General features: G+C 43.9%; 1 protein-coding gene across 4 annotated transcripts in view; it reads left to right on the top strand.

Annotated features, from left to right (window-relative positions):
* LOC118379820 (zinc finger CW-type PWWP domain protein 1-like) overlaps positions 1-14841 on the top strand; it is a 54904-nt gene that overhangs the window by 38549 nt on the left and 1514 nt on the right. For 2 of the 4 annotated variants that reach the window (XM_052458844.1, XM_052458840.1), the window contains 5 exons: positions 1667-1747; positions 14145-14220; positions 14417-14478; positions 14578-14629; positions 14717-14841. The exon at positions 14717-14841 is cut by the window's right edge and continues 16 nt beyond it. In XM_052458844.1, coding sequence (XP_052314804.1) covers positions 1667-1747; positions 14145-14220; positions 14417-14478; positions 14578-14629; positions 14717-14841 — 396 coding nt within the window. The remainder of the gene's footprint in view (positions 1-1666; positions 1748-14144; positions 14221-14416; positions 14479-14577; positions 14630-14716) is intronic. The other 2 variants (XM_052458842.1, XM_052458843.1) reach the window with 2 other exon arrangements.

Below are 14841 nucleotides of genomic sequence, written 5' to 3'. Positions count from 1 at the left end.
CTGTGGCTGACCCTGGGCCTTTAACATGGGTGACTGTCTGGGCACTAACCCTAACCTGTGGCTGACCCTGGGCCTTTAACATGGGTGACTGTCTGGGCACTAACCCTAACCTGTGGCTGACCCTGGGCCTTTAACATGGGTGACTGTCTGGGCACTAACCCTAACCTGTGGCTGACCCTGGGCCTTTAACATGGGTGACTGTCTGGGCACTAACCCTAACCTGTGGCTGACCCTGGGCCTTTAACATGGGTGACTGTCTGGGCACTAACCCCAACCTGTGGTTGGGATGAAGGCAGAAGAACAATTTTCATTCCAACCAAATGGACAATGCAGTATTATATTGTATTACTATACTATACTAACCCTATACTGCTCATATCTGTCCTGACTCTTTTTTTTCTTTCCATCTCTCTCCTCTCCTCTCTCCTCTGATCCCTCTCTCCTCCCATCCCTCTCTCCTCTCCTCTCTCCTCCTACATCCCTCTCTCCTCTCCTCTCTCCTCACATTTCTCTCTCCTCTCCTCCTCTCTCCTCACATCCCTCTCTCCTCTCCTCCTCTCTCCTCTCATCCCTCTCTCCTCTCCTCGTCTCTCCTTTCATCCCTGTCTCCTCTCCTCCTCTCTCCTCTCATCCCTGTCTCCTCACCTCCTCTCCCCTCTCATCCCTCTCCTCTCCTCATCTCTCCTCTCATCCCTGTCTCCTTTCCTCCTCACTCCTCTCACCCCTGTCTCCTCCTCTCCTCTCATCCCTGTCTCCTCTCCTCCTCACTCCTCTCACCCCTGTCTCCTCTCTCCTCTCATCCCTGTCTCCTCTCATCCCTGTCTCCTCTCTCCTCTCCTCCTCTTATCCATGTCTCCTCTCCTCCTCTCTCCTCTCATCCCTGTCTCCTCTCTCCTCTCCTCCTCTCATCCATGTCTCCTCTCCTCCTCTGATCCTGTATCCTCTCCTCCTCTCATCCATGTTCTCCTCCTCTCTCCTCTCATTCCTGTCTCCTCTACTCTGATCCCTGTCTCCTCTCCTCCTCCATCCCTGTCTTTCCTCCTCTCTCCTCTCATCCCTGTCTCCTCTCTCCTCTCCTCCTCTCCTCCTCTCTCCTCTCATCGCTGTCTCCTCTCCTCCTCTCTCCTCCTCTCTCCTCTCATCCCTGTCTCCTCTCCTCTCTCCTCTCATCCCTGTCTCCTCTCTCCTCTCATCCCTGTCTACTCTCCTCCTCTCTCCTCTCCTCTCATCCCTGTCTCCTCTCCTCCTCTCTCCTCTCATCCCTGTTTCCTCTCCTCTCTTCTCTCCTCTCATCCCTGTCTCCTCTCCTCCTCTCATCCCTGTCTTCTCTCCTCTCATCCCTGTCTCCTCTCCTCCTCTCTCCTCTCATCCCTGTCTTCTCTCCTTCTCTCATCCCCGTCTCCTCTCCTCTCTCCTCTCATCCCTACCTCCTCTCCTCTCTCCTCTCATCCCTGTCTCCTCTCATCCCCGTCTCCTCTCCTCCTCTCTCTTCTCCTCCTCTCATCCCCGTCTCCTCTCCTCCTCTCTCTTCTCCTCCTCTCATCCCCGTCTCCTCTCCTCCTCTCCTCTCATTCCCATCTCCTCTCCTCCTCTCTCTTCTCCTCCTCTCATCCCTGTCTCATCTCTTCCTCTCTCCTCTCCTCCTCTCTCCTCTCCTCTCTCACAGGGGAAGTCTCTCCAGAGATTCAAGAAGAAGTTGAGAGAAGCTGTCCTCATAGCAACACAAGCCCAGAGTATTCCACTCAAGGTTCAATCCGTCTATCTATCTATTATATCTGTCCATCCAAATCTCATTTTATTTGTCACATGTTTCGTAAACAGAAGGTGTAGACTAAAAGTAAAATGCTTACCTATGGGTCATCTTCAAACAGAGTTAAAGATGAAGATATATATATGCAGTGCCCTCTGAAGGTGTTTTAGACCCCTTTTCCACATGTTGTTACTTTACAGCCTTAATCTAAAATGTATATGAAAAAGATCCCCTCATCAATCTACACACAATATACCCCATAATGACGCAGCAAAAACAGGTTTTTAGACATCGAGACATTACAGCCTCAAGTCTTCTTGGGAATGACACTACAAGCTTGGCACACCTGTATTTGGGGAGTTTCTCCCATTCTTCTCTGCAGATCCTCTCAAGCTCTGTCAGGTTGGATGGGGAGCCTCGCTGCACAGCTGTTTTCAGGTCTCTCCAGAGATGTTCATTGGGCTTCAAGTCCGGGCTCTGACTGGGCCACTCAAGGACATTCAGAGAATTGTCCCGAAGCTACCCCTGCGTTGTCTTGGCTACAAATAACATGGCTATAGTACAAATAACATAGCTGTATACACGGGATACCAGTTCAGTACAAATAACATGGCTGTATACATGGGATACCAGTTCAGTACAAATAACATGGCTGTATACACGGGATACCAGTTCAGTACAAATAACATGGCTGTATACATGGGATACCAGTTCAGTACAAATAACATGGCTGTATACACGGGATACCAGTTCAGTACAAATAACATGGCTGTATACATGGGATACCAGTTCAGTACAAATAACATGGCTGTATACATGGGATACCAGTTCAGTACAAATAACATGGCTGTATACACGGGATACCAGTTCAGTACAAATAACATGGCTGTATACACGGGATACCAGTTCAGTACAAATAACATGGCTGTATACATGGGATACCAGTTCAGTACAAATAACATGGCTGTATACACGAGATACCAGTTCCAAGGCAATGTGCAGGGGTACAAGCTAATTATATGTACATATAGGTAGGGGTAAGATGACTAGGCAACAGGATAGATAGACAGTAACAGCAGTATACTGTAGGTAGGGGTAAGGTGACTAGGCAACAGGATAGATAATAGACAGTAACAGCAGTATACTGTAGGTAGGGGTAAGGTGACTAGGCAACAGGATAGATAATAGACAGCTGATAATTACAGGTGACTAGGCAACAGGATAGATAATAGACAGCTGATAATTACAGGTGACTAGGCAACAGGATAGATAATAGACAGCTGATAATTACAGGTGGCTAGGTCAACCAACTGATAATTACAGGTGGCTTGGTCAACCAACTGATAATTACAGGTGGCTCGGTCAACCAACTGATAATTACAGGTGGCTAGGTCAACCAACTGATAATTACAGGTGGCTAGGTCAACCAACTGATAATTACAGGTGGCTAGGTCAACCAACTGATAATTACAGGTGGCTAGGTCAACCAGCTGATAATTACAGGTGGCTAGGTCAACCAGCTGATAATTACAGGTGGCTAGGTCAACCAACTGATAATTACAGGTGGCTAGGTCAACCAACTGATAATTACAGGTGGCTCGGTCAACAATGATAATTACAGGTGGCTAGGTCAACCAACTGATAATTACAGGTGGCTAGGTCAACCAACTGATAATTATAGGTGACTAGGTCAACCAACTGATAATTACAGGTGGCTAGGTCATACCAGCTGATAATTACAGGTGGCTTGGTCAACCAACTGATAATTACAGGTGGCTAGGGTCAACCAACTGATAATTACAGGTGGCTAGGTCAACCAACTGATAATTATAGGTGGCTAGGTCAACCAACTGATAATTACAGGTGGCTAGGTCAACCAGCTGATAATTACAGGTGGCTAGGTCAACCAGCTGATAATTACAGGTGGCTAGGTCAACCAACTGATAATTACAGGTGGCTAGGTCAACCAACTGATAATTACAGGTGGCTCGGTCAACCAACTGATAATTACAGGTGGCTAGGTCAACCAACTGATAATTACAGGTGGCTAGGTCAACCAACTGATAATTACAGGTGGCTAGGTCAACCAACTGATAATTACAGGTGGCTAGGTCAACCAGCTGATAATTACAGGTGGCTTGGTCAACCAACTGATAATTACAGGTGGCTAGGTCAACCAGCTGATAATTACAGGTGGCTTGGTCAACCAGCTGATAATTACAGGTGGCTAGGTCAACCAACTGATAATTACAGGTGGCTAGGTCAACCAACTGATAATTACAGGTGGCTAGGTCAACCAACTGATAATTACAGGTGGCTAGGTCAACCAACTGATAATTACAGGTGGCTAGGTCAACCAGCTGATAATTACAGGTGGCTAGGTCAACCAACTGATAATTACAGGTGGCTAGGTCAACCAATACATCACTAGTAGTCTAGTTATAGTTAGATCAACCAATACATCATCATGAGTATCCGAGCTAGAGTTGAGGCCTCACTGCCTTCCTACTGTGTCTTCAATTCCTCTCAAGCTTCAGGTGACTCTTCTATTGATACATGCTTAGGCATTTATTAGACATTTACCTCAAGTTTACTCACAAATGCGGGTTTGTTCTAAAAAATCTTTGCCGTCGTTCCAAATGCTAGTTGCTTATCTAGTTAACGTTAGCCTAAAAACAACTACACGCAACTATAGTAAAAGTTCACTTGGTTGGGGCTATATTCAATCCTTTCCGTTTCATATGCAAAGTCGTGACTGATGGTGCATTCAAAAATATATTTTTCAAAACAAGCTTGAATTGTTTTGTCAGCTATTTGCCCATTTCATAGCATAAATTAAATTCTGTCTGTCCTTTGTTCTATCTATTGTTCTATCTATCTCTATACAGTATATACACTACCGTTCAAAAGTTTGGGGTCACTTAGAAATGTCCTTGTTTTTTGAAGGAAAATCACTTTTTAATGTTGTAAATAACTACAGTATCTGGAAAACGGCTGATTTTTTATGATTTTAATATCTACATAGGTGTACATAGGCCCATTATCAGCAACCATCACTCCTGTGTTCCAATGGCATGTTGTGTTAGCTAATCCAAGTTTATCATTTTAAAAGGTCAATTGATCATTAGAAAACCCTTTTGCAATGATGTTAGCACAGATGAAAACTGTTGTTCTGATTAAAGAAGCAATAAAACTGTCCTTTAGACTAGTTGAGTATCTGGAGCATCAGCATTTGTGGGTTCGATTACAGGCTTAAAATGGCCAAAAACAATGACCTTTCTTCTGAAACCTGTCAGTCTATTCTTGTTCTGAGAAATTAAGGCTATTCCACGTGAGAACCTGCCAGGAAACTGGAGATCTCGTACAACGCTGTGCACTACTCCCTTCACAGAACAGCGCAAACTGGCTCTAACCAGATTAGAAAGAGGAGTGGGAGGGGCGGTGCACAACTGAGCAAGAGGACAAGTACATTAGAGTGTCTAGTTTGAGAAACAGACGCCTCACAAGTCCTCAACTGGCAGCTTCATTAAATAGTACCTGCAAAACACCAGTCTCAACGTCAACAGTGAAGAGGCGACTCCGGGATGCTGGCCTTCTAGGCAGAGTTCCTCTGTCCAGTGTCTGTGTTCTTTTGCCCACCTTAATCTTTTATTTTTATTGGCCAGTCTGAGAGATGGCTTTTTCTTTGCAACTCTGCCTAGAAGGCCAGCATCCCGGAGTCGCCTCTTCACTGTCATAGGGGTTTAAAGGGTGTCTCAAGAGAGTATAGGGGGTTTAACCTCTTGCTCCTACCTGACACGCAGGCGTCCCATCTAGAGATCTGGAAATGCAAATGCAATACGCTAAATGCTAATAGTACTAGTTAAAACTCAAACGTTCATTAAAATACACATGCAGGGTATTGAATTAAAGCTACACTCGTTGTGAATCCAGGCAACAAGTCAGATTTTTAAAATGCTTTTCGGCGAAAGCATGAGAAGCTATTATCTGATAGCATGTAACACCCCAAAAGACCCGCAGGGGTCGTAAACAAAATAATTAGCATAGTCGGCGCTACACAAACCGCACAATAAAATATAAAACATTCATTACCTTTGACCATCTTCTTTGTTGGCACTCCTAGATGTCCCATAATCACTATTGGGTCTTTTTTTTCCGATTAAATCGGTCCATATATAGCCTAGATATCGATCTATGAAGACTGTGTGATAAACGAAAAAAAATTGCATTTCATAACGTAACGTCATTTTTTAAAATAAAAAAAGTTGACGATAAACTTTCACAAAACACTTTGAAATACTTTTGTAATGCAACTTTAGGTATTAGTACACGTTACTAAGCGATAAAATTCATCAGGAGGCGATGTAAATTCTATAGGTGTCCGTCTGGAAAAAATGTCAGGAGAAATCTCAACCAAAACATCTGGTCGGAGACCGGAGGGAATCGGTTCCCTTGATTCAGTTTGACCAAGAATCAAAGCCGAAGCAAATGACAAGACTCTAGACATCGTGTGGAAGCTGTAGGTACTGCAACCTCGGCCTCATTTAATTCGGTTCACCTTTAACAATTCCTGGAAGTGGCGCATGGATATTTATTACCATTTTCAGTGATCAGATTTTCCTGCACTTTTCGATGAAACGCACGTTCTGTTATAGTCACAGCAGTGATTTAACCAGTTTTATAAACGTCTGAGTGTTTTCTATCCACACATCCACACATATGATACTAATCATATGCATATACTATATTCCTGGCATGAGCAGCAGGGCGTTGAAATGTTGCGCAATTTTTAACAGAATGTTCGAAAAAGTAGGGGGTAGGAGTAACAGGTTAAAGGGTGTCTCAACAGAGTATAGGGGGTTTAAAGGGTGTCTCAACAGAGTATAGGGGGTTTAAAGGGTGTCTCAACAGAGTATAGGGGGTTTAAAGGGTGTCTCAACAGAGTATAGGGGGTTTAAAGGGTGTCTCAACAGAGTATAGGGGTTTAAAGGGTGTCTCAACAGAGTATAGGGGTTTAAAGGGTGTCTCAACAAAGTATAGGGGTTTAAAGGGTGTCTCAACAGAGTATAGGGAGTTTAAAGGGTGTCTCAACAGAGTACAGGGGGTTTAAAGGGTGTCTCAACAGAGTATAGGGGTTTAAATGGTGTCTCAAGAGAGTATAGGGGGTTTAAAGGGTGTCTCAACAGAGTATAGGGGTTTAAAGGGTGTCTCAACAGAGTATAGGGGGTTTAAAGGGTGTCTCAACGGAGTACAGGGGTTTAAAGGGTGTCTCAACAGAGTATAGGGGTTTAAATGGTGTCTCAACAGAGTATAGGGGTTTAAAGGGTGTCTCAACAGAGTATAGGGGTTTAAAGGGTGTCTCAAGAGAGTATAGGGGGTTTAAAGGGTGTCTCAACAGAGTATAGGAGGTTTAAAGGGTGTCCCAACGGAGTATAGGGGGTTTAAAGGGTGTCTCAACAGAGTATAGGGGGTTTAAAGGGTGTCTCAACAGAGGATATGGGGTTTAAAGGGTGTCTCAAGAGAGTATAGGGGGTTTAAAGGGTGTCTCAACAGAGTATAGGGGGTTTAAAGGGTGTCTCAACAGAGTATAGGGGGTTTAAAGGGTGTCTCAACAGAGTATAGGGGGTTTAAAGGGTGTCTCGAGAGAGTATAGGGGTTTAAAGGGTGTCTCAACAGAATATAGGGGTTTAAAGGGTGTCTCAAGAGAGTATAGGGGTTTAAAGGGTGTCTCAACAGAGTATAGGGGTTTAAAGGGTGTCTCAACAGAGTATAGGGGGTTTAAAGGGTGTCTCAACAGAGTATAGGGGGTTTAAAGGGTGTCTCAACAGAGTATAGGGGTTTAAAGGGTGTCTCAACAGAGTATAGGGGTTTAAAGGGTGTCTCAAGAGAGTATAGGGGTTTAAAGGGTGTCTCAACAGAGTATAGGGGGTTTAAAGGGTGTCTCAACAGAGTATAGGGGGTTTAAAGGGTGTCTCGAGAGAGTATAGGGGTTTAAAGGGTGTCTCAACAGAGTATAGGGGTTTAAAGGGTGTCTCAACAGAGTATAGGGGGTTTAAAGGGTGTCTCAACAGAGTATAGGGGGTTTAAAGGGTGTCTCAACAGAGTATAGGGGGGGGTTTAAAGGGTGTCTCAATGGAGTATAGGGGTTTAAAGGGTGTCTCAAGAAAGTATAGGGGTTTAAAGGGTGTCTCAACAGAGTATAGGGGGTTTAAAGGGTGTCCCAACGGAGTATAGGGGGTTTAAAGGGTGTCTCAACAGAGTATAGGGGGTTTAAAGGGTGTCTCAACAGAGGATATGGGGTTTAAAGGGTGTCTCAAGAGAGTATAGGGGGTTTAAAGGGTGTCTCAACAGAGTATAGGGGGTTTAAAGGGTGTCTCAACAGAGTATAGGGGGTTTAAAGGGTGTCTCAACAGAGTATAGGGGGTTTAAAGGGTGTCTCAACAGAGTATAGGGGGTTTAAAGGGTGTCTCAACAGAGTATAGGGGGTTTAAAGGGTGTCTCAAGAGAGTATAGGGGGTTTAAAGGGTGTCTCAACAGAGTATAGGGGGTTTAAAGGGTGTCTCAACGGAGTATAGGGGGTTTAAAGGGTGTCTCAACAGAGTATAGGGGGTTTAAAGGGTGTCTCAACAGAGTATAGGGGGTTTAAAGGGTGTCTCAACAGAGTATAGGGGGTTTAAAGGGTGTCTCAAGAGAGTATAGGGGGTTTAAAGGGTGTCTCAACAGAGTATAGGGGGTTTAAAGGGTGTCTCAACAGAGTATAGGGGGTTTAAAGGGTGTCTCGAGAGAGTATAGGGGGTTTAAAGGGTGTCTCAACAGAGTATAGGGGGTTTAAAGGGTGTCTCAAAAGAGTATAGGGGGTTTAAAGGGTGTCTCAACAGAGTATAGGGGGTTTAAAGGGTGTCTCAACAGAGTATAGGGGGTTTAAAGGGTGTCTCAATGGAGTATAGGGGGTTTAAAGGGTGTCTCAAGAAAGTATAGGGGGTTTAAAGGGTGTCTCAACAGAGTATAGGAGGTTTGAAGGGTGTCTCAACAGAGTATAGGGGGTTTAAAGGGTGTCTCAACAGAGTATAGGGGGTTTAAAGGGTGTCTCAACAGAGTATAGGGGGTTTAAAGGGTGTCTCAACAGAGTATAGGGGGTTTAAAGGGTGTCTCAACAGAGTATAGGGGGTTTAAAGGGTGTCTCAACAGAGTATAGGGGGTTTAAAGGGTGTCTCAACAGAGTATAGGAGGTTTATCGGAGATTCGGAACGGTGCCTGAGAAAGCGTTTTCCATCAACAAAACACCAAATGATGCAATTTGTCATAGATGAATGATGTCACATCCCTCCAATAGATTTCCAGACACCGAGGCTCATTGAAGCTGTTCCGGGACCACCCATACATAGAATGTATGCACACATGACTGTAAGTCGCTTTGGATAAAAGCGTCTGCTAAATGGCATTTATTATTATTATTATTATTATATTGGTTGGTGCCCCAACGCCCTATTAAAACACTTTATGTTGGTGTTTCCTTTATTCTGGCAGTTACCTGTATCTATCTATTCCATCCATATATCCATCCATCCATGGTTTGTGCTTTCCGTAGCCTAACCTTTTTACATTTTACCTTCAATGGGATGGCGTCAGAGTCAGAATTTTACATCCATTCATTCATTAGTCTCTATTGTTCTGTCAGTCAGATTTCTAGTTGGTTGTTACAAGTCCCTGTCACCAGGGGGAGATATTCAACCTGACAACACACACACAGGCCTTCTCCCCTCACATATACACAACACACACACGTCACATATTCTGTCCTCAGTCTCTTGGCCAGTCTGTCTGGAGCTGAAGCCGACTCAGTGTGAGGTTATTATGTTTCTGTCCTCAGTCTCTTGGCCAGTCTGTCTGGAGCTGAAGCCGACTCAGTGTGAGGGTATTATGTTTCTGTCCTCAGTCTCTTGGCCAGTCTGTCTGGAGCTGAAGCCGACTCAGTGTGAGGGTATTATGTTTCTGTCCTCAGTCTCTTGGCCAGTCTGTCTGGAGCTGAAGCCGACTCAGTGGAAAGTGCTATATCAGCCATATGCTGCACACACAGTTTTGTATTGCTATCCTTGTGGGGACCAAATAATTGATTTCCATGCAAAACTCTATTGTTCCTAACCATAACCCTAAACTTCACCCTAAACCTTAACTTAAAACCCCTAATCCTATACCTATCCCCTACTCCTAACCCTAACCTTAATTCTAACCCTAATTGTAAACCTTAACTTAAAATCCCTAATCCTAAAACTATACCTATCCCCTACTCCTAACCCTAACCTTAATTCTAACCCTAACCCTTAAAACCCCTAAGCCTAAAATAGAATCTTTCCTTTTGAGGACCGGCAAAATGTCCCCATCAGACAATAATTTTTCTTGTTTTGCTATCCTTGTGAGGACCTCTGTCTCAGCCACATTCTCACATACAGTGCCTTCGGAAAGGTGTTCAGAGCCCTTGACCTTTTCCACATTTTGTTACGTTACAGCCTTATTCTAAAATGGATTAAATAGTTGTTCTTTTCCCCCCATCAATCTAAACACAATACCCCATTATGACATCACAATACCCCATTATGACATCACAATACCCCATTATGACATCACAATACCCATTTATGTCAAAGCAAAAACAGGATTTTAGAGATTTTTGCAAATGTATAAAAACTAAAGGAAATATCACATTTACAAACAGTATCAGTCAAAAGTTTGGAAACACCTACTCAACTCAATCTAGGGTTTTTCTTTATTTGTACTATTTTCTACATTGTATAATAATATTGAAGACATCAAAACTATGAAATAACACATATGGAATCATGTAGTAACCTAAAAAGTATTAAACAAATCAAAATATATTTTATATTTGAGATTCTTCAAAGTAGACACCCTTTGCCTTGATGACAGCTTTGCACTCTTGGCATTCTCTCAACCAGCTTCATGAGGTCACCTGGAATGCATTTAAATTAACAGGTGTTTCTTGTTAATTTGTGGAATTTCTTTCCTTAATGCGTTTGACGCAATCAGTTGTCTTGTGACAAGGTAGGGGTGGTAGTCGCTCTGGATAAGAGCGTCTGCTAAATGACTTAAATGTAAATGTAAATGTATACAGAAGATAGCCCTATTTGGTAAAAGATCAAGTCCATATTATGGTAAGAACTACTAAAATAAGCAAAGAGAAACGACAGTCCATTATGACTTTAAAACATGAAGGTCAGTCAATCCGGAAAATGTCAAGAACTTTGACAGTTTCTTCAAGTGCAGTCGCAAAAACCATCAAGCACTATGATAAAACTGGCTCTCATGAGGACCGCCACAGGAAAGGAAGACCCAGAGTTACCTCTGCTGCAGAGGAGAAGTTCATTAGAGTTAACAGCAACTCAGATTGCAGCCAAAATAAATCATTCACAGAGTTCAAGTAACAGACATCTCAACATCAACTGTTCAGAGGAGACTGCGTGAATCAGGCCTTCATGGTTGAATTTCTGCAAAGAAACCCCTACTAAAGGACACCAATAATAAGAAGAGACTTGCTTGGACCAAGAAACACGAGCAATGGACATTAGACCAGTGGAAATCTGTCCTTTGATCCAAATTGGAGATTTTTAGTTCCAAGCGCCATGTTTTTGTGAACAGATGATCTCCGCGTGTGTGGTTCCCACCGTGAAGCATGGAGGAGGAGGTGATGTTGTGTTTTTTGTTGTTGTTGGTGAATCACTTTGTGATTTATTTAGAATTCAAGGCTCACTTAACCAACATGGCTGCCACAACATTCTGCAGCGATACGCTATCCCATCTGTTTTGTGCTTAGTGGGACTATCATTTGTTTTTCAACAGGACAATGACCCAAATCTCACCTCTAGGCTGTGTAAGGGCTATTTGACCAAGAAGGAGAGTGATGGAGTGCTGCATCAGATGACCTGGCCTCCACAATCACCCGACCTCAACCCAATTGAGATGGTTTGGGATGAGTTGGACCGCAGAGTGAAGGAAAAGCAGCCAACAAGTGCTCAGCATATGTGGGAACTCCTTCAAGGCTGTTTGAAAAGCATCCCTCATGAAGCTGGTTGAGAGAATGCCAAGAGTGTGAAAAGCTGTCATCAAGGCAGCTGTGTTATTGACTTGTTCATTGTTTACTCCATGTGTATCTCTGTGTTGTTTGTGTCGCACTGCTTTGCATTATCTTGGCCAGGTCGCAGTTGTAAATGAGAACTTGTTCTCAACTAGCCTACCTGGTTAAATAAAGGTGAAATAAAAATAAAAATAAAATCTCAAATAAAAAATATATTTTGATTTGTTTAACACTTTTTTGGTTACTACATGATTCCATATGTGTTATTTCATTGTTTTGATGTCTTCACTATTATTCTACAATGTAGAAAATAGTACAAATAAAGAAAAGCCCTGGAATGAGTAGATGTCCTAACTTTTGACTGGTAAGTATTCAGACCCAGCAAATGCAGCAAATACAGCCTCAGGACTTTTTTAGATATGCTTGGCACACCTGTATTTGTTGAGTGTCTCTCATTCTTCTCTGCAGATCCTCTCCTCTTCAGGCCAAAGAGTTCAGTCTTGGTTTCATCAGACCAGAGAATCTTGTTTCTCATGGTCTGAGTCCTTTGGGTGCCTTTTGACAAACTCCCAAACAGGCTGTCATGTGCCTTTTACTGAGGAGTTGCTTCCGTCTGGCCTCTCTACCATAAAAGCCTGATTGGTGGAGTGCTGCAGAGATGGTTGTCCTTCTGGAAGGTTCTCCCATCTCCACAGAGGAACTTTAGAGCTCTGTCAGAGTGACCATTGGGTTCTTGGTCACCTCCCTGACCAAGGCCCTTCTCCCCCGATTTCTCAGTTTGGCCGGACGGCCAGCTCTAGGAAGAATTTTTGTCGTTCCAAACTTCTTCCATTTACAAATGATGGAGGCCCCTGTGTTCTTGGGGACCTTTAATGCTGCAGAATGATGGAGGCCACTGTGTTCTTGGGGACCTTCAATGCTGCAGAATGATGGAGGCCACTGTGTTATTGGGGACCTTCAATGCTGCAGAATGATGGAGGCCTCTGTGTTCTTGGGGACCTTCAATGCTGCAGGATGATGGAGGCCCCTGTGTTCTTGGGGACCTTCAATGCTGCAGATATTTTTTGGTCCCCTTCCCCAGATCTGTGCCTCAACACAATCCTGTCTTGGAGCTCTACGGACAATTCCTTTCTCCTCATGTCTTGGTTTTTGCTCTGACATGCACTGTCAACTGTGGGACCTTATATAGACAGGTGTTGCTTTTCCAAATCACGTCCAATCAATTGAATTGACCACAGGTGGACTCCAATCAAGTTGAAGAAACATCTCAAGGATGATCAATGGAAACAGGATGCACCTGAGCTCAATTTCGAGTCTCATATCAAAGGGTCTGAATTTGCAAAAATGTCTAAAAACCTGTTTTTGCTTTGTCATTATGGGTCATTGTGTGTAGATTGATGATGTAAAATGTTTTATTTAATACATTTTAGAGTAAGGCTGTAACGTAACAAAATGTGGAAACGAGGAAGGAGTCTGGATACTTTCCGAAGGCACTGTATCCACTGCAATTATTCACTTTGTTTGTGTGTGTTGCTTAATAAACATATGCCCTTCCTTCTCTCTCTCTCTCTCTCTCTCTCTCTCTCTCTCTCTCTCTCTCTGTCTCTCTTTACTCTCTCTGTCTCTCTGTCTCTCTACTCTCTCTCTCCCTGTCTCTCTCTCTCCCTGTCTCTCTCTCTGTCTCTCTCTCTCTGTCTCTCTGTCTCTCTCTCTGTCTCTCTCTACTCTCTCTGTCTCTCTCTCCCTGTCTCTCTCTCTGTCTCTCTCTCTCTGTCTCTCTGTCTCTCTCTCTCTCTCTGTCTCTCTCTCTGTCTCTCTCTCTCTCTCTCTCTCTCTCTCTCTCTCTCTCTCTCTCTCTGTCTCTCTCTCTCTCTGTCTCTCTGTCTCTCTACTCTCTCTGTCTCTCTCTCTGTCTCTCTCTCTCTCTCTCTCTCTCTCTCTCTCTCTCTCTCTCTCTCTCTCTCTGTCTCTCTCTCTCTCTCTCTCTGTCTCTCTGTCTCTCTCTCTCTCTCTGTCTCTCTCTCTGTCTCTCTCTCTGTCTCTCTCTCTCTCTCTCTGTTTTCTCTCTCTGTCTCTCTTTACTCCTCTGTCTCTCTCTCCTGTCTCTCTCTCTCTCTCTCTCTCTCTGTCTCTCTGTCTCTCTCTCTCTCTCTGTCTCTCTCTCTGTCTCTCCCTCTCTCTCTCTCTGTCTCTCTCTCTCCCTCTGTTTCTCTCTCTGTCTCTGTCTCTCTCTCTCTCCCTCTACCCTCTCTCTGTCTCTCTCTCTCTCCCTCTACTCTCTCTGTCTCTCTCTCTCTCTCTCAGAGGAGGTTGTCTAGGTTTGGGTTCTGGACTCAACAAACATTAGACAGAGAGAGTTCAGAGGACAGCGACATTGCTGGTACACACAATACTTCACAAATACTATACACACACACACACACTGAAGTTACTACAGGCTCCTTTAAAAGGTTTCCAAGAATGCCTTGTTGTAGCTATAGCTGGGCTCTAGAGAAAAGACTAGAGGCCATAAGTCACTTCCAAATGAAATGTGTTCATTCACGAGGAGCTGCAACTCTTGTTGTTGTGGGATATAGAGGTGATGGAGATGCTTCTGGACCATGAAAATAGCAGGAGGTCAGCATACGTCAGAAACAAGGTAAGCATGTCACCTGTGTCTTCCACACACACTCTCTCTCTGTCTCTCTGAGCTGGTTTGACTAAATCCAAGTGTATAATTAATGTGTGTGTTCCTCAGAAGTCAGCTGTGGTGAATGCTGCTAAGAGACAGCGTGAAAGAGAGCAGAGTGGTGAGTGTGCAGGGTTTACTTCCAACCATAACACTAAAACAGAACACCGAGTCGGTCTGATGATGTCATCATGGTTCTCGCCACCAGAGCCCAGAAAGAAAACCATGAAACAAGGAAGGAGAGAAGACGAGACTGAAGGGAGGAGAGAAGGAGAGCAGCTTGGAATAAAAAGACCAGGCGAGAAGGAGGAGGGTAATAGACTGAAGCCTGCA

This window comes from Oncorhynchus keta, chromosome 13 (assembly GCF_023373465.1).
Source record: "Oncorhynchus keta strain PuntledgeMale-10-30-2019 chromosome 13, Oket_V2, whole genome shotgun sequence".
Lineage (NCBI taxonomy): Eukaryota > Metazoa > Chordata > Actinopteri > Salmoniformes > Salmonidae > Oncorhynchus > Oncorhynchus keta.
Note: the sequence above shows the minus strand (reverse complement) of the source record. Positions and strands in the feature narration are given on the sequence as shown.